Raw genomic sequence first — 21,965 nt, 5'->3', positions numbered from 1 at the left:
ATTACATTACCTGACCTCAATAATTCCTGCAAAGCTGTGGTAATCGAGACAGCATAGTATTGACATAAAACAGACACAGAGAGCAGTGGAAGAGAATAGAGAGCCTAGAAGTAAACACAGGTACCTACATCCAGCTGATTTTCAACAAAGATGCTAAGAACACACATTGGGGAAAGGATACTCTCTTCAAAAAATGGTGCCGGGAAAGTTGGAGATACACATACAGAAGAAGGAACCAGACCACACCTCTCACCATTTGCAGAAGTAAACTCAAAATGAATTGAAGACTTTTAAACTATGGAATTGTTAGAATAAAACATAGGGGAAACACTTTAGGATGTGGAATGGACAAAGAATTTTTCTTCTTTTTTTTTTGGATGAGACCTCAAAGCCCAGGAAACAAAAACCTACAAAGCTTCTGCACAGCAAAGAAAACTATCTACAGAGTAAAGAAGCTACAGCTTACGGAACAGAAGAAAATATTTGCAAACTATAACACTGACTGGGAGTTATTATCTAGAATATGTAAGGAACTTGAACAACTCAAAGGCAAAATAACAAATAATCTAATTAAAAATGAGCACTAGACATTAAATAAACAGACATTCCCAAAAGAAGATATACAAATAGCCAAGAGGTAAGTGAAAACATGCTCAACATCACAAATCAGGGAAACACAGATCAAAACCTCAGTGGGATATCACCTTACTCCAGTTAGAATGAATCAAAAAGAGAAGATCACAAGTGGCGGAGGGGATGTGGAGAAGGGGAGCCCTTACTCACCGTGAGTGGGAACGCAAATCAGGACAGCCATTAGGAAAATCAGTGTGGAATTTCCTCCCAAAGCTACAAATAGAACTACCATATGACCCTGCAGTCTGAATCCTGGACACACACACACACACACACACACAGGAAATGAAGTCAGTATGTTGAAGAGACATCTGCTCTCCCACGTTTATGACAGCAACAATAACAATAGCCAAGAAATGGGAATGACCTAAATGTCCATCAACAGATGAATGGGTAAAGAAACACGGAACATGGAAGACCATTCAGCCAAGATATGGATGAAATCCTCTAATTTGTGGCAGTGTGGATGGAAGTGGAGGTCATTATGTTAAGTGGAATAAGCCAGACACAGAAAGACAAGTACTGTGTGATCTCACTCATATGGAATCTAGAAACGTCGTCGGTGTCACAGAAGTTGAGAGTAGGTTGGTGGTTACCAGAGGCTGAGAGAGTAGGTGGCAGGGATGGATGGGAAAGGGCAATTGAGGGGTACAAAGTTATGGTTAGATAAATCAGTACTACACAGTGCTGCAAAGTAGGTGACTATGGAGAATGATAATGTGTACTGTGTAGAGTATCATTAATAAGATTAATGATATTTGCAGAAAGATAAAAGAAGGTCGGATGTCTTCCCCATAAAGAAATTATAAGTGAGGAAGTAGATATGTTTACCTCAATTTGAACGTTAAACATTGCACGATGTATATGTGTGTCGAAATATCACATGGTGCACCATAAATATGTGCAATTTCTTTGTGCTCATTAAAAAAATTAAAAATTCTAAAATTTGCAAAGTTTTAAGGACAGAAGGGGAGAGAAATACAGTCGTGGTGGCAAAGTGATGTGAGGGGGCATTGGTGCCAGCCCCCCAGCCCAGGGGGACGCAGCACACTGAGGGTGTGGTGGTGGGAAGGACAGCACTCTGCCTGCCAGATGTCGCAAGGACTGTTCAATGTCAGCACAGGGTCTTTTCCATGCCACCATGCTTCTGTGCCACAGGCATGGGAGCAGGATGTGCAAACCCTCTGCCCGTCCGTCCATCCACAATCCACCATCTATCCATCCAACCTCCTGTATCTACACCTCCAAGGATCTCATCCCACCACCCACCTGCTCACCCATCTGCCCACTCACTCATCTCTACAGCACTTCCCACCCACCCAGTTGTCCTTCTGTCCATCCTTCCAACCATCCAGATATCTTCATTTTCAGATAGAGTTTTTCACTTCAAGGTATAACTAGGAACCATAAGCCATGTAGAAAAATGCTTGAGGCTGTTGTAGATCACAGTCTGGGTGCCTCACTGGGTATGTGGGGTAGCGTGTGACCTTTGTTGAATTCACTCCTGATCTCCCAGATGCAGGGCTCTCTCTTGAGCAGTCTGAGGACTGGGGCGGTGGCCTTCCTGTCTCTACACCCACAGGCCCAGTGGGTGTCTGTTAGTCATTGCTGTCACGGCAGAGGGCACCATGAACCTGACCACGTTTGTGGGAGCTGAGAGGATTTTCTGAGATCATTTCCACGTCTGGCCCAGGGTTACTACAGGTGTGAATGGGCTTGGCTGGATATTCCAGGAAGACAGTATTTCTCTTGTGGACCACTGTCCCCATTGTCCCCACTGTCCGGCTGGTGTCCGGCTTTCCAGGAGGTTCTGTTTCACTCCCTCACAGGGGGTGATTTAGGTTCCCCTCCTTCTCCACACCCTCCTGCTTTCTCCGCCCACCTCAACCTCCTTCCTAGGTTGCAAGCAACAGAAACTGATTATAGAGAACTTAAGAAATGAGAAAGTTTGTGGGAAGGATGATCAAGCGCTCACACAAGGGAAGGAAAATAGGGACGACAAGTGAGGCTTTGAATGGGGGCTGGGTGATGGCTACCAGGACTGACCAACCCATTTTTAGTTGGTTCTGTTTCAGATTAAAATTCTAGGAGTGAGTGACCTCTGGAGGGGAGAAGAAGTCCATAAAAGGAGCTCAGGCTGCTGTAGGGGTGGGGAAGAAGATGCCAGGTCTCAGCCAGGCCACCCAGTGCCCAGCCACTGGGGCACTTGGTCCAGACGCTGTGAAGCACCGAGCTGTTCTGATATAGCTCCTGCCCTCAGAGGGTGCACAGTCAGGCCAGGACACAGCTGTGGAAGTAGGGCAGCCAGGGTGATGGGACATGGTGGAGGGACACATGGGCAGCTGGAGCAGTGAACAGAGGCTCTGTTACAGCTCAGGTCGGGGGGAGGTGGGTAGCCATTAGCAAAGACAGGTCTCGGGACAAGGTGATGTCTTGAGATGACAGGGAACTCCACACATCCAGCATCCATTTGTACAAATTTGCCATCCTTCTGCCAAGAAGCCTGTTGAGATTTGGTCAAACTAGTGTTCCCAGGGACTTTGTGAATACTGAGACAAGCCCTGGGGCTGCCTGGGAGGATGGAGACCCCAAGCCAGTTCCACGCTGCTTGTCCTACATTCCACACAGAGGAAGACCCTGGCTTCCCTGCAGAATCGGGCTGCCGGTCATCATTCCCTCAAACACATGTGGAGGCAATGTCTGGGCAGACAGGGGGCTCCCTCCGCCACCTGCCAACCCGTCTGGCCCAGGAGCAGCTGTGGAGAGGAGAGGCTGGCAGCAAGTGCCATCCTCGCCCCCTTACCCATGGCCTCTCTTTCTTCCTCCAATGCACCTCCGCCTCCAGCATGTCCTCCTTATCCACTCCCTCTAACAGCAGGAGGGAAGGGCATGTACACAGACCTCTAAGTTCTCTTGGTTTTGTGGCCCTTACCCAGTGGGGGAAGTGCCCATCCCTCCCTTCCTGGCTGCCTGTCCCTCCTCCTTATAGAAACTTCACTGCCACAGGAACATGTGATCCTGCCCTGCCAGCCATGCCACATGGACCAGGGTGGACAAGTCCACGCAGGGCCAGCAAATGACTTTGGGAACCCTGGAATGGTGACAGAGAAGAGGGTGAAGGTGGAAGGTCACCTGGGCGCAGGTGTTGAGGCTGCAGGAGGACATGCAGCAGGCAAGGACGAAGGACAGGCAGGACCGGAGGGCGGGGGCGGGGGAGGGGGAGGAGGGGGAGGGGCGGGGCCGAGAAGAAAGGACAAAGTCAGCTTTTTCCATTACTATGAACAAAAGACAGGACAAGGACAACAACGAGGAGGAAAAGTTTATTTTGGGCCCTTTTTTCAGGGCTTCAGTCCATGGCTGGCCGACGCTGAGGTTAGGCAGAACATCATGGCGGAAGAGAAAGGAAGTAGCAAAGAAGCTCAGGTCATGGCAATCAGGAAGTGAGGTAGGGGCACTCCACTCTCCAGGGACAAAATATAAACCCCCAAGGTACGCTCCAGTGTCCACCTCCTCCAGCCACACCTATATGTCACAGCTAGAGCCCAGGGAATCCCTATCAGTGGATTAAAAGGCACTGATGAGGTCACACCTCTCATAATCTAATCATTTCACCTCTGAGCATTCTTGCATTGTTTCACACATGAGCTTTTGGGGGACACCTCACATCTGAACCGTAAAAGAGAGATGGGGGAAGCTGGGGTGGGGACTTCTTTCTTTCCAGTCTGACCTGAAACCTGGACATCTACCGTGTCCTCTTGTTGTCCTTCATTGCTGCCACAATTACTAAACCTCCCCTCCGAACCCCACCTTATTTCCTCTAGAAGAGCTCTTCTTCATCAAAGAGACAAAAATACCCCCTTCTCTCAGGCACCCAGCAAACAGCAGGAACATTTGTCCACAGATTGCTGGGCTTATCCGTGGCAAATGAGTTCCTGAAATTGTTCATCCTAGTTTATCTATTGCAATAAAGAGATGGATTTTTGCTTTGACTTGTATCAGAGATAATGAAGACGGTTCACTGCAAAGGGAAAGGCAGCAAGCATTTCAGCAGCTCTGAGATTGTTTAAAAAAATCCAATGTACTTAAAAAAAAAAAATCTACCGTCTACATTTTGGTAACATCTATTAGAATAAAAAGTGCACTTACCGTTTGACCCAGCCATACCACCCCTAGGAATCTGTCCCACAAAAACACCCGCTCGTAAAGGTTTATGCATAAGGGTATTTATATTGCAGCATTGTTTGTAGAAGCAAAAAAATTTTTAAAAAAATCTTGTAGATAAGAAGTCAGACTGCTCCTTTGAGTATTATGTCCCTCATCTTATTAAGTATAAAAAAGGATTCTGTGCACAAATATGCTTCAAAAGCAGTGCTTTGCCAAGTTAAAGTTTTTTTTTTTTTTTTTAATCACAGGCTTCTTCAAGCTATTGAGATGCTTGTTCAGATGCTGTTTTATGAAATACTGGGTGCCCACTCTGAGCCAGGAGCTGTGCTTGGGACATCAGTAGTGATGGGGGACAAGTGTCACAAAGGGGCAGGGGGAGCTGGGAGTACAGTGACTACTTGGGGACCACTGCAGAGGTGTTGGGACTTCACTCAGAAGGCGAGCAGAGGAAGCTCAGAGGATTTTTAAGATTCGCCTTTATTGAAGTATAACAAATGTCCCCATTTTATGTTAAAATGACTTTTGGTAATTATGAACTTTAGTTTACATATTGTGCGACCCTCACCACCATCTAGTTTCAGAACACTTCTATGAGCCCGAAAGCTCCCCCTGCTTCCCTGCCATTAGTCCCCAACCCCCTTCAGACAGCCATTGCTTTCCACCTCTATGGTTTGGCTCCTGTAATTAGAACCATAGGTCCTACGTTCAGCTTGTCCACTTAGCGTTTTTCTGAGTGTCAACCATGTTGTGGGGTCCCTAGTCCTTTTTAAAATTACTGAACAGTATTTGCTGCAGTTTGGATCTTGCATTTTCCCCAAAGGCACGTGTGCTGAGGAGTTTGTCCCCAGCCCGTGGCCCTGGGCACAGGTGATGGAGCCCCAGGTAGGAGGGGCCTAGTGGAAGGAAGGTGTCACAGAGGTGTGAGGGGGGAGGGGGACCCGAGCCCTTCTTCCACCTGGCTCTGTCTTTGCTGTCTGGCTGCTGTGAAGTGAGCAGCTTCCTCCACCTGCACTCCCCACCATGACGTTCTGCCTTGCCACAGCCCCAAAGCAAGGGGGCCAGGGGTGGGAACAGTGAGACTGTGAACCAAAGTCAGGCTCTGTCCTCGTAAGCTGGTTATCTCAGGTGTTTGCTATGGCAGTGGAGAGCTACCAGCGTTCCATCGAATGGACACAGCACACACACCTCCACTCAACTAATGCACATTGGAGTTCTTGCTGTATTGGGCTGTGATGCTGCTGCAGATTTGCACACGGTATGAGCAGACAGATGTTTCCAACTCTTTGGGGTAGATTCTGAGGAGGGAAATTGCTGGGCCAGTTTTAACCTTCCTAATAGGTACGAAGTCGTGGCTCATTCTGGTTCTGGTTTACATTCAAACCCTCGTGGTTGGTATGCTGAGCCTCTCTTCTGTGCTTGTTTGCCATTCATATATCATTCCTGGCAAAGTGTCTGGTGTGGGGCTTCTCCCTTTGGTGACTTGCTGGGAGGACTCACAGACCCCAGAGGTAGTTATATGCATGCATGGTCATGGTTACCATGGAGAAAGGACATGCACACAGCAGGTGGAGGCTCCAGGAGGAGTCCAGGGCAGGTTTCCACAGTCCTCGCTCCTGGGGTGGAGTCCCACAGAGCACGGTCTGGCTCTGGCTGTGAAATGCGGCCATCGTGCACAGCCCTGCCCAGGGAAGCCTGCTCCAGACGCAGAGTCTCCTGTCCCTTCATGGGCTGGTGGTGTATATAAGCACCACCCTCAGCCATACGACCAGCCTTGGTTACTGAAATTCCAAACTCCTAGAAGGCATTCACCACAAATGGCATTGTCTGTCCAGTGGTCTAGACAGGTGGTACAGCAGGCTTCAGTGCCCCAGGAAGATGAAGCCGCCTTGCCCGGTAGAGACTTGGCAGCTTCCCAAAAGCCAAGCTCTCAGATGCCAGAGGAGCACCAGCTGGACCAGGAGACCCTTCCAGAAAGCAACGTCAGGATGCTGGGCTCACCCTTTCCTGCATGTGTCTAGCCAATGCTTCTGAGAACTTTTTAATTTATTCTTTTTAGATATACATGGCCGTAGAGTGCATTTGGCATATCATACATACATGGAGTATAACTTCCTGTTCTTGTGTACGTGATGTGGAGTTAAACTGGTGGTCATGTATTCACATGAACACAGGAAAGTTACGTCCAATTTATTCCCTGTCTTTCCCATTCCTATGCCCCTCCCTGCCTTTCGTCCTCCTTTGTCTAATCCAATAAACTTCTATTCTTCCCTCCCCACCCCCTTATAGAGTATTATCAGAGAGATCATTCAGGCTTTGTATTTTTTGGAATTGGCTTATTTTGCTTGGCATAATAATCTCCAGTTCCATCCATTTACCATCAAATGCTATAATTTCAATCTTCTATATAGCTGAGTAATATTCCATTTATATACAACATTTTCTTTACCCATTCATTTGTTGGAGGGCCCCTAGATTTGTTCCAATAGCTTAATTTTTGTGAATTGAGCTGCTATAAATATTGATGTGGCCATGTCACTATAGTACGCTGATTTTAAGTCCTTTGGGATATGCCAAGGAGTGGGATAACTGTCAAATGATGATTGCATTCCAAGTTTTCTGAGGAATCTCCATAATTGTTTTCCACAGTGGTTGTACAAATTTGCAGTCCCACCAGCAGTGTATGAATGTACCTTTCCCCACATCCTTGACAACACTTATTGTTACTTGTACTCTTGATAATTGCCATTCTGACTGGAGTGAGATGAAATCTCAGTGCAGTTTTAATGTGCATTTCTCTAATTGCTAGTGATGTTGAATATTTTTTCATATATTTGTTGACTGATCGTGTTTCTTCTCTGTAAAGTTTCTGTTCTGTTCCTTTGCCCATTTATCGATTGGGTTTTAAGTTTTTTTGAGTTCTTTATATATCCTGGAGATTCATGCTTCATCTGAGGTGTAGGTGACATGATTTTCTCCCCTTCTGTAGGTTCTCTCTTCATGTTCTTGTTTACTTCGCTGTGAAGAAGCTTTTTAGTTTGATACCATCCCATTTATTGATTCTTGATTTTACTTCTTGCACTTTAGGAGTCTTGTTGAGGAAGTAAATTCCTAAGCTGATGTGATGGAGATTTGGACTACTTTTTCTACTAGTAGGTGCAGGGTCTCTTTTTAAATTGGATTGTTCATCTTATTTTTGTTGTTGTTAGAGCTCTTTACATATTCAGGAGACAATTATTAAACATGCATTTTGCAAATGTTCCCTCCTAGTCTGTCTTTTCGTTGTCTGAAACTTCCAGAAGGAGTTTGAGCAGGGAGGTGATGTGACCAGATCTGCACACAAATCTTATGTGGAGAATGAATTGCAGGGCCAGAAGTGGATTGGGGAACTTCCATTCGGAGGTCACTGCAGCAACAGTAAGAGATGATGGCGGTTGGGCTGGGGGGGCCCTGTAGTGAGGGGCTGTGGAAGGCAGTATTCACGGGCTGTGCAAGCACACCACAGACTTCCAACAGGCACAAGGAAAGCCGTGCTCCTCAAACCTGTCCATGGAATGCATCATTAGTGTCGTTTTAAATAGTGAAACTCCCATTCATTTGTGGGACTTTATGATAATGGAAAAACGGGAGACCAGATGAAATTGAGGGTCCCTTCTAGTCTATAGTGCCATGGACAATCCTTTTACTTTAACAGTATTAAACTGTTCTGAGGCTCATGTCTAGGCGAATTATTGTAGATTATGTATTAGTCACTTGTGTGTGTAGCTGTAATACCCAGTTTGGGTCTAAGAAAATAACTTCATGACTGAATTGAATTGCAGGGAGCCCTCTGCAAAAAAGAAGAGCAGAAACATCGCTCCTATAGGAAGCAGGAAGATCAGGATAAGAAAATTCATATTCATGTATTAACCCAATTACCAAACGTACCTTGCAAATCCGGAGCACAATCAGTTTAAAATGGGATTTCACATCATCCTGTCCCAAGTGACACAGACAGGATTATAAATGAAAAATTCTTTCTCCAGGCAAGGATACAGCGCTCCTCTCATTTGGGCAGCAAATGCTATCACAGGAGAACCTTTATTTAAGACTGGAAATTCTATTTACCCAGGAGCCAAAACCACTGTTTGTCTGTTCTTGCAAAATAAACAATACAGTCTGGCAAACTAAATGCAAATAGAACCTGGGGGAATGGGAAGGAATGTGAAATCAGGTGCGCAGGTCAGAGTCAACGCAGTACGCCAGGGCCACAGCCGAGATACATATTTTCCCTTCTATTAAAAAAAATAGAGGATACATGAATCAATAAGGCAAAGCAAGATAAGAGAAATTAAGATGCATATATACATGTGTGCATGTATACATAGATATTTTAATAAAGGTTTGTTGTGTTTTTTACTTTAGAAAGAGACAATGGAAAGGCTCAGAAATTCATGCCTTACCTGGGGGAAGCCATATTATACAGATGTGGATCAGGGAGATGAGGACTTCTCTAGAAAGCCTGCTGGGTCTGGTGCCTTGAGACTAGGGAGAGACTGGACAGGGAGATGGTAGCAGGCAAGGTACCTGCTCTCAGGTGCACGATGTAATAACTGATGCTTTCTTGAGGAAGTGATGATGAATCCTGCTCATCGTGGTACTTATGTTGCCTTCTCCTGCCTCAGGGCCTTTGTATATGCTGTTCTTCCTGAAAGCCAGTCACCTCCATCACACCCAAGTCTTGGGAACACATCCTCCGTGTCTCAAGTCCATTGTCACTTCCCTGCTGTCTACACTGTCATCAGGCAAATCCATTTCGTGAAGCCCAAACTGTGTACACTTTCAAAGGCCCTTTTCCAGAAAAAGAATAGTAGGTCTATAGTGAGACCCAAGAGTGTTTCTAACCGGCACCTAGGGGGTACAAACACTGGCCCAGACTGCACTTTGAGTAGCAAATTTCTAGGCACTTAGGATATTAGGATGTATCAACAAACAAAACAGAGACCACCCTGCCCGTGGGGAGTTGTCTATCTTGCTAGAAATGTGCTGAACACCAAAGAAGCATGGATAGGCTAAAAAAGAAACAAAGTCAGAAGTATTCAGAGTCTTAGAAAATGAGAAGGTAGGAGAGAATTTAGAGAATATCCAATCAAACTCCCATTTTAAAGGGAGAGAAACTGAGGCTTCCAGGGGAGAAGGGAGTTAGGCAGGTCACACTATTATGCTGTGGCAGCTTTTGGACAAGACTGTCTGATTCCTCTTCCCCTGAGTTCTGAGGTCTTCAGGGACCTTCTCAAGGGCAGAGTCCAGTAAGGGAGGGAAGTCTGGGGGTTTTAAAAGAGTGTCTTCCCCTCATTTAGTTTAAAATTTAGTTTGAATTTTACCGATATTGATTTTCTAATCTTGATTTCAGGCTACAACACAAATATTGGGGTATCTTAGAGGAAGCATTAGCTTTTCTTGCCTGCCCTTTGTTTTTCTGCACCATTAAATCTGTAACAAAGCTGAGCCAGAGGAGAGCTTTGGAGAAGCAAATTCCGAGTGCAGTCAGTGGTCAGCAGGTGTGGAGTCAACCCCAATCCAATCAGGCCCCCCAAAGCCCTTGCCTGACCTGGGGTGCAATGTCAGATTTGAACACACCAGGGGCCCCTGCTCCCTTTTGAGGCCACCTGAACAGAGGCACCGATTCAGTGCTTTGGATGAGAAAACTGTTTGCATGACCTTGAAAAGCGATTATTTCCTGTGCTTCCTGGACCCAGGACACAAACTTTCAGATTCATGTCATTCCGGTAGGAACAGTAGCAAATTTCTTGGAGTGACTAAAAAGAAGAGCAACAGCCGGCACACCAGGCATTAATAATATAACAAAGGGAGAAAAAAAAGGAGAAACTTTTCATTAGCACTTTTTGATGTCAGTTTATTATTTATCCCTTTGCCAATATTCCAACAGGTAGGCAGTCATAAAACATTCAAAAACACCTAAAACAGGCATCTGTTTTACCTCTGTTCCTTTTTAGAAACAGGGAAACCAGAAGCCCTGGTATTTGGAGGATAGCAGTGTTAAAAATACTCGCTGTATCAAAAATAGTACTTGAGGATCGCGCCTTAGAAAGAGTTTAGTTGAAATTTGACGAAAGGCCCGCAGGCAGGGAGACGACGGTTTGTAAGGCAAGATGCAGAGGAAATCAGCAAATTTCCAAATTTCTGACTCCTCCGTTTAGTATTATTCTGTTTGAAACAAGGACGTTGACAAGGCCCACTGTTCAGTAATTAGCATCCTGTCAAATCCCGCCAATCAAGACCAGCATGCTGCACCTGGTCCTAGTTAAAAAATGCACGTGGGCAATTCTGCTCGGACCCTGGGGTGCACAGAATGGTGTTCAGTGTGCGGAGAGCTAATTACCATGCAGTGGCTGAGAGGGTCTACCTGATCCTCAGGACCCGCCCCATCATTTTAACTTCCTTGATAAGCGTCTGTCCTTGCTGTGGGGGCAGGTTATCTTGTCCTGGAGCAGGAGAGTCAAGACTTAAGGGTAACATCACTGTAGAAATAAAACAAATGAAAAATGCTGACCAAAAGCAAAACCCAAAGCAAAACAAAAACTGCACCGCCCCCTCCCTCCCGGGAGGCGCTGGGCGGAGGAGGGGTGGCTGAGTCCCTCCTAGCTCGTCTTTCCTTGGCTCCTCTGGGTGCCTGTGGCTTGCCAGGAACTGTCCTTGGTGTAGAGACCCTGGTCCCTGATGTAGGCGATGACCGGGTCAGGCAGCAGGTACTTGACGCTCTGCCCTTGGCTCAAGGCCCTCCTGATGTAGGTGGCGCTGATCTCGTTCTGCACGGGCTCCCTGGCCAGGTGAATGTTGTGCTGGTACCTCCGCAGGATGGGCGAGTCCAGGATGTACCCCTTGGGGTCGTGGCCCACCCGGCTCACGCACACCAAGCCAAACTTCTCCACTATTTCCTGGATGTGTGCGTCTTCCCAGAGGTTGGGGGTCTGGAAGGTCCTCAAGACGTCTGCCCCGCAGAGGAGTTTCAGCTGGGGCGCAGCTGTGAAAACAAGGGCGGGTCTCAGAGAGGTACCCAAGGCCACCTGGAAAGATAAGGAGACATTCTGCCGGGGACTCGCGCCCAGTGCTTTTCTTGGAAGGTATTGAGAACTCAATGTTTCTGTGTTCCGCTCAAGAAAAAGCAAGCAATGGAATCTGAAACTGTTTCAGGGCATGTGGTTGTAAGTGATGATTTAATCAATACAGCTTTTGTTTAATTTTGGCAAAATGCCAAATGATACAAACAGGATCCCCCCCACCCCCCAGTGCTATAATGGATTTGTCTGTGATTGCAGGATCAGAGGCGGTCATGCTGTCCCCAGAATCCCCCTTTCTGAAGCAGGTAAGGGTTTTAAAGCTCTTGGACAAGTCACTGCCATATTTGGGATCCATGCCTGCCCTCCTGTATTAGGCACTAGGACCTGGTACTTCTACGGAAAACATCATCATGAAGGTGAGGTATAAAGAAAGGCCCTTGAATAACCAAAGAATCTTTAAGATCTTAGTTGGGGCCTTTTTTTTTTTAAAGAGAGAGAGAGAGAGAGAGAGAGAGAGAGAGAGAGAGAATTTTAATATTTATTTTCTTACGTTTTCGGCAGACACAACATCTTTGTTTGTATGTGGGGCTGAGGATCAAACCCGGGCTGCACGCAGGCCAGGCGAGCGCGCTACCGCTTGAGCCACATCCCCAGCCCTTAGTTGGGGCCTTGTCATTTCCAGTATGACAAATCTCAGAACTCAGAGTTGGGTAAGTTTTGGGGATTTGTTCTATCATGCTGATTACGGTGAGAAAATAACGCTTAACATTAATTAGGTGGTCAGTACGGCATTATTACTCAACACTGTGTGTGTATAATACCATGTGATCCTCAGAACAATTTTATGAGGTAGGCATTTTGTGCCCATTTTGCAGAAGAAGAGACTGAGGCTCTGAGAGGCAAGTGAGGTCTTCAGCTAGTCCCAGAAGTCAGGAGTCAGGCAGCCAGCCTCCAGGTGGGGCATCTGTAACTGCTAGGCTCTGCTGCCACCTGCTGGTGGGAATCTGTAGGTGCATCATAACTGGAGCACAGGGGACCAGCAGGGTTTTCCCACCCCCATTCATATTCTTGAAAAGGAAAAGCAAGGTCCATGCTAAAGCTTGTTGCAAGATCTCTGGTCCTTCCAGAAACCGATCTCAGCTTCAGTATATGGTGAAGTCTGGGCTCCTGGAGGGCTGGTATCTTTATCACCATGTTGCCTCAGGAAGGAGGGGCTACACTAGGGGTACAGGGTGGGTTTGGGCTCCTCTGTAGTGGAGCATTTGAAGGAATTTGGACATGGGCCAGAGAGGAGGGTTTGCAAAGGAGTACTGGGCTGGCCATGGTTGGGGTGTGAGGGACGAATGGTGTCATGCAGAGGTCTGAGGTCTGGCCTCAGTTGGGCACAGGCTGCTATGGTACCAAGGCCTTCCCTTCTCTGGGCCTTGGTTTCCCCATCCCTGAGACAACAGGCACAGGACTTGTTCAAAGAGCCAGATGCAGTTATGGAAACACACTTTCCAGCCCCGCCCCAGCAGCATGCCATTGGTACAATGAATGACATTCAAACCTTCCATCCTTCACGCGAGTGTTAATTCTTGGTGGCTTCACACCAACACTCTAGCGCAGACACCTACGACTCCCATTCCTGCCCTGCCATTCAGAGGCTCATGTGATCTCTTAAAATGAGGCTGTGAGTAGTACTTACTTAGAGGATTATTTGAGAATTGAATAGGTCTATAAGTATAATGCACTTAGAAGAGGGGTTGGCACGGAGTAAGTGCTATTATGTGCTAACTGCCTGTAATTAATTAATTAACTCATCCATGTACCTATTTATCTACCTGTCTACTCACCAAAATATCCATTCAGCACTTATGAATTATCTCCTAAATGCCTGGCCTTTTAAAACTAATAAAGTTGCATGATAAAATTCATTTAGTAACTCACACTTTTCACTACTCTGGGTTGGTCTCATTGCTCACATTGTACATATGGACTTTCACTGTTCTACAGCTAATTTCTTATTATTCAACCACTGATCAGTGTCTGGTTTTTCAAGAGTTGTGTGGGTTCTGTGGCCTTCCTGTGGGTGGGTGCTAAATGATGTCCATTTAATTCCAGGGTCTCCTGGGGCTTGGGGCACATGCCCTCTGTTTCCACAGGTCAGAGAACAGAGAAGACACCCCCTTCTTCTCCCAGTGGTTTATGTGGGGGAAGTTTCCTCCTATTTGCTCTGTATTAGGTCTTGTTTGGTTTCTTAACCATGAAAGGAAGGGGTACTATTCACTCTGACCCTTGCCTTGAGAGGACAAGTGCCCACACGTCCCCAGATCCCCATTAAGGCAGGTCTGTGAGGCCGGTGGTGCCTGTTATTCTGGGTGACATCATGCAGTGGATCTGTTCCTATGGTGACATAGGCCTCAGACCCCAATTCTGAGCTGTCTTGCCTTCAGGTCTCGAAAAGGCATCCACGTATCCCTTTCATGTCCCCTTACATCAGAGCTACGACATTTTCAGACGGGGTGACTGTGTCTAGGTCCAAAGTACCCAACTCCAACGAGCAGTGTAAAGGCTTTCAATGTGGTTTGTTCTAACGGTGACACAGTGACATGAACTGGGCGTCTGTGGGCATTCTGGGGGAAGTGTGTTCTGCCTTTGAGTAGCTACAGGCTTGGCAAAGCAGAGGAAACCAAGATTTATACGGGCACCCTGGGTTTGGATTTTAGATTGGCCGGCCCTCTGGAAAAGCCACCTAGCCAGTCTCTTCAGCTGTGAAATGGGAACATGAGCACCATGACCATGGATGTTATGGAAATGGGAGATGGAGGAATGCAGTGTGAACGTCCCACCTGGCACAGCCACTAATGATGATGTCCGTCACAGAACCCCACAGACACTGAGAAGCATGGGACCACTGGGTCCTAAACAGAGATGGCGCCAGGTCTAGGCATCTGAGGGGTGGTACCCATGTTAACCATTCAGTGAAAAGTGTGTGCAGATTGAGCACCTGCTGATTAATGGAAAGGGACCCTCTGAGCATCACTGAGCTGGGCTCTGTCCCCGGGAGCCAAGGGCAGGGACCACCTTCACAAAAGATAGACAGCCAAACTCTAAAGGACGGGCCATCATCCACTCCCAAGGGTCTCACCCAAGGAGCTCCTGGACACAGCAACCCACAAGACTCTGGGTGAGTCCAAGGAGGACAGCAAATCACAGAAGTGATGGGCAAAGCCAGGCTGAACTCATCACAGAATTTGCAATCCCAGGGTATAACAACACACAGCAAAAGACAGCGCACAAGATGGTCCCTTAGAAATGTGTCACTCGTAACATACATGCCATGTCAGGGAAAGCCAAACAGAGGCTGAGAAAACTGCACCTTCTGGTTTTCAATCACTAACTTTTCCTTCTGATTACAAACATGAAATATGTGTTCCTCAGGGAACATATGGGAAATGCGTAAGTATGTAAAACAGAAAATAACAACAGCAACAATAAAAATCATTCTGCTTTCAACACAAACCACCAACATATTTGTGTATTTCCCTAAGTTTTTCTGTTGAGTTAGAAGTGCAAACAAATGTGAAAGTATATTCATTTTTTTTATAGAGTTGAGGTAAAATCTATGGTATCGTATCCTGATTTTCCCTGCTTTCTCCATAACGGTTTCTCCATATCATTGAAACCTTTTATGCAGATTCTTCGTCCTATGTTTACAGTATGATTTACTTACACACTCCTTTATATTTCAAGGAGGAGGTTGCTTTTATTTTCTGCCATTGTAAAAACTGCTGTGCAAACATCTTTCTGCATACATCTTTGTCCCAATTTCTAATAGTCCCCTTAGCTGGATTCCTAGAAGGAGAATTTGTCAAGCAAAGGGCATGAAGAGTTCTTTTTTATTTTTAAGGAACTAATATATTTTGGTAAATTGAAAAGTCCACTTTTCACTCCATGAAAACTTTCTTTTTGCACAGAATAGAACAAGACAAGCAGAATATAGGGTCTTAAAATAGAGAAAGAGTTCAAATAGTACAGGGCCAGGTAGAGCCAGGTGGATCTGGGGAGAATGTGGGGTGCGCTTTGGCAGAGGGAGAGCGCTCACATGAATGACAGCAGCTGGGGTGGGTTTCACAGGGAAGGTGGCCTCAGGACTGAACCTGCAGGACAGGGAGGGTTTCCATCGGGGAGAAGGGGAAGAGGAACAGTCAGGGAAAGAGAGGAGACAGACTCTGGAAGTCTCTGCAGAGCAGGTGCGAGAGGACTGGGTCTCCACGCCACCCTGGCTGCTCCGCATGTCTCCCTGCAGGCTGTGGCATTCCCTAGGCACAGAGTGCCCCACACGGATGCCGATTCCTGCCTTGTGCCCTAGCCTGCCCTTCTGTCCTGAAATACCTCCGACCTCCCGAGCCTATGTGGCCTATGGGTGGGACTCAGTCGTCACCTTCCTGACTCAAGCCTGGACTTGCTCCTTCACACCTGTCTCCAGCTCAGGGCAAGGGCTGGCACTGGCTGTCCCTGTTCTCAGTCTGAGCCCAGCTCTGGCCCAGGGAAGTGCTGGGGAGCATATGTAGGAGGCACCAGAACTCCTACTTAGATTCTTACTCCGGTGCAAAGTCCCCAAAACTGGCTGTAAAGTAAACCCCAAGTGCTTATTAAAAAACATCCATATTCCTGGGCCCCATTCCCACGGAGAGGCCTGCGAATCAGTGTTTTTGACCAGCCCTCAGGTGATTCTGCTGGGTGGGATCCATTGACCAGCCTTCCTCTGTCAGGGCCTGGTGGCATTTCCAAGTCCTTTTAGAAGTATGCTCCCTTCCTGCTCGGGAGCATTGGGTCTGAGAAATACAAAAAGGCATTGGGAAAGAGTTCCAGGGTTAAAAAGTAGGGATGGCTGAGGGCTTTTTCCCTTTCTTGATGAGTCACAATGCACATGGACATAGTTAAGGTTCTGGAAAGTTCTGCATAGCTAAAACATTTGAGGTGCACCTCTCCTTGGCAGTGTGGAAGTGTGTCCCACCAACCCAAGTTGTAGACCCCATAATAGAAGACTGAGCAGATGGACGGGTGGAATCTCAGCCCAGTAGGGTCAGTGATTCCCTGGCACGTCACATCCTGTCCCCACCCCTGACCCCCACCACCATGCGGGGATCCTGTTTGCTTTCATAAGAAGGTTATGCCTGTGTCCATGGATACCAGGGCTGTGCGTCCCCTGATGTCACAGGCAGCAAGTCTCCATCAACCACCAGGAGGTGACAAGAGGTGAAACGTGGGGTCAGGGTTAGGGGATCATCCAAATTGACTATAAATTCCCTTTAAAATAGGTTTCCTCTTATGAGTAAAGCGTTGAGTAACTGTGAGAAAGTGTTACTCTCTCTGTCCACATTTTATTTATTTATTTTTTTAGAGAGATTTTTTTTTTTTAATATTTATTTTTTAGTTTTTGGCGGACACAACATCTTTGTTTGTATGTGGTACTGAGGATCGAACCCTGGCCGCACGCATGTCAGGCGAGCGCGCTACCGCTTGAGCCACATCCCCAGCCCCTCTGTCCACATTTTAAATGACACAGTTTGAATTCAAAAAGGCTAAATAAGGCTTTTAAAAGAATCCCAGCGACACTCACCAGTGTATCCCTGTAATCCATGTCACAAGCACAGGTCACGGGGTAGGTAAATTCCTTTGGGCAGTAAATCCCAAGTTAGCACAATAATTTATGGAGGAGAGGGGTGGCAGGTAGTTGAATCTGAGCTTTTGACCTTGAAAGATTCACCCAACCAGGTGGGCAGCACATTCCTTGTCTGAGCTCAGAGGACTGGCCTCAAGTCCTCTGCAGCTGTGACACTATCAATGCTCACAGGGATTGCTGGCATCCCCCTTCCTGTGGAGAGAGAGTGAGCACCCACCTGTGGGTGCTGAGGGCGCCTGGCTGGGGTCCGAGCCTTCCATCGGGGGTGGAGATCTGAGAAGCTGGCTGTGATGGTGCCTGCAGCATAAACACAGGGGCTCAGGTATGTGGCCCTCCTGTCCCCAGAGCCACCCCAGGGGTCTCAGAATTTAAGTCCTGACCTGTTCCTATCCATCTTTATCTGTTCATCCTATAATATTTGTTGAGGGCACCCTGTGTGCCCTGCACTGTGCCAGGTGCTGGGACAGAAAGCAGATGCCATCTGGGTTGTCCCAGAGAGCCCCCTCCAAGACACCTCACTACTTTCTGTATCATGTGGGTGAAAGCAGCAAGAGAGCCTATTTCCACTCTTTCAACATTTCCTTCAATATTTCCCACTTTAAAAATACAGAGGTCAGTGCTGAATGGAAGTGAAGGACCCGGCCATTAGGGACAGAGCTGAGCACGTGGCTTCATTTGGAAAGCCGAGTGGTAATGTCTGTGTTGTGGGCTTTTGTGAAAGTAAGGAGCTACTCACACCAAGCCCTGGCACATCCTAGCCCCCAGCTAGCTCTCTAGAGACACCCTGCTCTTAGTATAAACCAGTGCTTTAAAATGCAGCAGGGTGATGACTGAGAGCCAGGGCTTGGAGTCAGATAGCCTGAGGGGAGTCCCAGCTCCCCAGAGGCTGTGTGACCCTGGGGCAAGGATTCCGGGTCTTTGTGAATGGTTCTGCAAAGAGGAGGTGATGACAGTGCCCACCTCTGATGGGCAGTCCTGGAGATGAAGAGTTAATGGATGCACTGAGCATTTTGGAGAGGATTAGACTTGCACCCACTGGGCATGCTCAGCGTTTTAAGCCATCTGTCTTCCTTAAACCTGGAGGTACCTGCACCTTCTTCTCTTATGGAACACAGGAAATCACCGTACACGCTTTCCTGCATGGACCCAATCTTCCCTCTTCTTATTTTTATACATTTGCTAGAGCCACCTGTGGGAGGGGGCGGAGCCTGGTGGAAAAGCACATGCTCTGCAGCCAGAGCGTGTGGGTTCAAGTTCAAGTGCAAGCCAAGTGCTCCGAGAACCTGGATGAGTTACTGACACTTTCTGAGCCTCACTGACCTCATCTGTTAATTGATCATGAAAGTTCACTCAGCCTCATCTGCAGCACATATCATAAGACCACAGAGAAAGTGCCCTACCCTGCAAAAGGCTGGGGAAGTGGCCCCTGCTGATTGGGACCAGGAGGAGGCTTGGCGGAACAGGAAAGCTTAGCCCATGCAGGACCTGCTCAATAGAGTTCACCTGTTGTTATGGTAACACTCCTCAGTCTGTCGTCCCACCAGACTGTGAATAGGGACCTCATTTCATTCACCTTCATATTCTTATTTCCTTAGAAAGTGCCCACTTGCAGTCTCCTGAACTCAGGAGCCAGGGAAGGAGTGGGTACGTGGAGACATCTCACCCTGGCCCAAGGCCCTTCGACTGCTTCAGAGACTCGGCTGAGTCTCCCCAGGGCCTGGCTAGGCTGCTTCCATGGCTGTCTGTCTGCGTGGCTTGGAAAGCTTCCTCTCTGAAGGTGTGCCCCGGCTTGGTCTGCACCCACTCTTCGGACTGAAGTAGGTTTGAGTCCCCGCTCTGCTTTCTGACTGTAGGACTTTGAGAATGTTGCTGAGCCTTCCAGAGCCTCCATCCCCCCATCTGTAAAATGGGGCTGAACCCAACCTCTCAGAGTTGCAGAGCTTACTAGAGACATGTGCGTGATGGAGCCTGGCATGTGCATTAGGCGGGGCCTTAAGGTAGTGATTGGCATCTCGTTTTACTTGTCTCTAAACTCCAAGTTGTCTCTACTTTGAATCTTGGCTCTCTGGATCTTGTTGTTCAAATGATGACCTTCAGTACCAAGTGTGCTTTCCCTGTGGACTTCCTCTCTGTCTCTTGGGCTGGGGGCCACCAACACTGGGCCTGTGACTTGATGCTGGCAGCAAGCTCCCTGTGTCCCCAGCAGCCCCCTGATCTCCAGGGAAGCCTCTTCAGAGGGTGAGAATGGCAAGAGCAAAGACAGCTACCTCATGCTCCCAGCCGGCAGGTCACTGTCCTTGAAGATGGCCACGGCATGGCTTCAGAGTGGGGCCGACTGGAGTGCCACCTCCTGCTGATTTGTGTGACTGTGACTAACTTAGCCTCTTAGTATTCTCATCTGTGAAATGAGGACAATTTAAGATCATGCTTGGAATGGACAAAGAGGACAGTGGGTGATGGGCCACAGGAGCTGGCACCGTGAGACCCTCCTGCCCACAGCTCCCAGAAAAGGAAAGCTGCCAATGCCCTGAGGACACAAAAGTGGCCGAGATTAAAAAAAAATAATAATAATAAAAAATAAAAAAATAAACAATCTGGGAAAAAGAAAAATAATCTTCAATAAGTTCCATGGGGAATTGATACCACTGTGAGATTCATCCTGATGTCATCTGCTACTGTGTCACTGTGGTATGGATCCACCGTGGACTCTACCAGAAGGAGACTCAATGGAGCAATGATGGGACCAGTTCCTGCCGTGCTGCCCACACCACCTGACTTGACCATTTTAACCAGATTTTCAACCTTTAGAAGATCTCCAATCATCTCTCCGTGAAAACTGTTATCTACATCATGATTCTCAACCATGGCAGCGCATAAATCATCCAGGACCCTTACCCACACTTAGAGTCCACCCCAGCAAACCCAAACCTCTGGGATGCGGGTGAGCATTTTAAAAAAAGTTTTCCAAGTGATCCCTGCAGCCAGAGCTTTTGACCACTGCCCTTGAGTGGACCTCAGTTTAAATCAGAAGTGAGTTACATGCTCAGTGACCGAGTCTGGGGGACTCAATACTAGCCACACATTAGCATCATCAGGGAATTCTTCAAAATTTCAGTACCCCACCCCCGACCATTGATATCACAGCCACCTATATTTTTCCACGCTCCCCAGGTGGTTCCAATGTGTAGCCAGCGGTAGAATAAAGAATATAGTAAAAAAAAAAAAAGAAAAAGAAAAATTATAAAGAGTGTGTGCAGTAAAATCGTGGCTCACACCTGCATTTTGCAGCAGAAGCATGAGTGACATTAAATTACTCTGGTCACTGCCTGCGTATCCATAAATGACGGACAGGCTCTGAGGAGAAGTCATGTCAGCCTCATGTTGAGGATGCAGAGAGGGGAGCTGGCATTATCCAGCACCTCCCATAAACCAGGTCGTTTGCTGCGTCATCTCAGAATCCTGTGCATTAGGTAGGTGACGTCACCCATTTTATTAGGTGAGGAATGGAGGCTTAGGGAGGAGGTCATGCCACTTACACCGAGTCATTCCACTGGTCAGTTTGGCTTCAAAGCCTGTGCCCTCTGCAACCTGCCTCTCTAGGGTGGCGGGGAAGGCAGATCCCTGCAGGCTAAGTGATTTGTTGCGTCATCTATTGTCTTGCTTCTGTTCCCCTCTGTTAGCCTGGATAAATGAGACCATGACTCATTCTAAAAGGATGATCTAGGTGCAAATTTATTCCTTGTGCAGTTTTCAATATATGAGCCTTTGCTTATCCCAAGGGGTGGTTAAAAAAAAAGGGTGAACACATCTTGACAAGTATTTCCTATTTGCTCTCCTTTTGGTTCAGCAGCAGCTTCTGAAGTGGCACTATAACTGGTGACTTGCTCCTAGCTGTTCTTCCCCAGCAGAAGGTGAAGTCATTGGAACCAGCACATGCAGTCTCCATGTTTACCTTTACTCAAAACATGAACAGTTTCCTTCCAAGTGCCTCCGCAAATAAGTAAACAACCGAGGCTGAACACATTATGGACAGGGCTGCCAATGAGTTGACTTGTCCCGTGTTCCTCCCATTCCGTGAAAATCCTGGTGCTTCCAAATAGAAGACCCCGCCTGCAGCCTGCAGTCCCTGCCACGAGCTGGCGGTGGTGACCGATGGTGACAGCCAGGGCAGATGAAACTCCCTGTTTCTCCCCCAAACACCCTGGTCCTGGGCTTGGAAGAGCTATGTTACTTATGTTGAACACTAACAGCAATTTCAAAAGATAGACAGGAAAAAAAAAATCTTGAGTAACTATTTCTAGATTCACAGTCTTTCTTTTTTTTCTATTCTACATAAAAGTCTAGATTTAGAGAACCTATGATTTGTGCAAGCAAAAGAGCTTATTGTATAGATTCAATTCCCAAGCTAGTCAATGACAAAAATAATCATAATGAAGGTT

The 21,965-nt window shown here is 47.2% G+C and overlaps 1 protein-coding gene across 8 annotated transcripts in view; it reads right to left on the bottom strand.

Moving 5' to 3' along the window:
* The window catches only part of Nmnat3 (nicotinamide nucleotide adenylyltransferase 3), a 142,135-nt gene that overhangs the window by 17,794 nt on the left and 102,376 nt on the right, over positions 1-21,965 (bottom strand). For 4 of the 8 annotated variants that reach the window (XM_015486990.2, XM_048794321.1, XM_048794326.1 and 1 more), the window contains 2 exons: positions 17,744-17,823; positions 10,674-11,818 (listed from right to left, as the gene is read on the bottom strand). In XM_015486990.2, the coding sequence (XP_015342476.1) occupies positions 11,436-11,818; positions 17,744-17,823 (463 nt within the window). In that variant the 3' untranslated portion in view covers positions 10,674-11,435. Of the gene's footprint in view, positions 1-10,673; positions 11,819-17,743; positions 17,824-19,793; positions 19,925-21,965 lie in introns of those variants that run through there. The other 4 variants (XM_048794325.1, XM_048794324.1, XM_048794323.1 and 1 more) reach the window with 4 other exon arrangements.

Source organism: Marmota marmota, unplaced genomic scaffold (assembly GCF_001458135.2).
Source record: "Marmota marmota marmota unplaced genomic scaffold, marMar, whole genome shotgun sequence".
Classification (NCBI taxonomy): domain Eukaryota; kingdom Metazoa; phylum Chordata; class Mammalia; order Rodentia; family Sciuridae; genus Marmota; species Marmota marmota.
The sequence above is the reverse complement of the archived record's forward strand: the minus strand, read 5'-3'. Positions and strand labels throughout refer to the sequence as shown.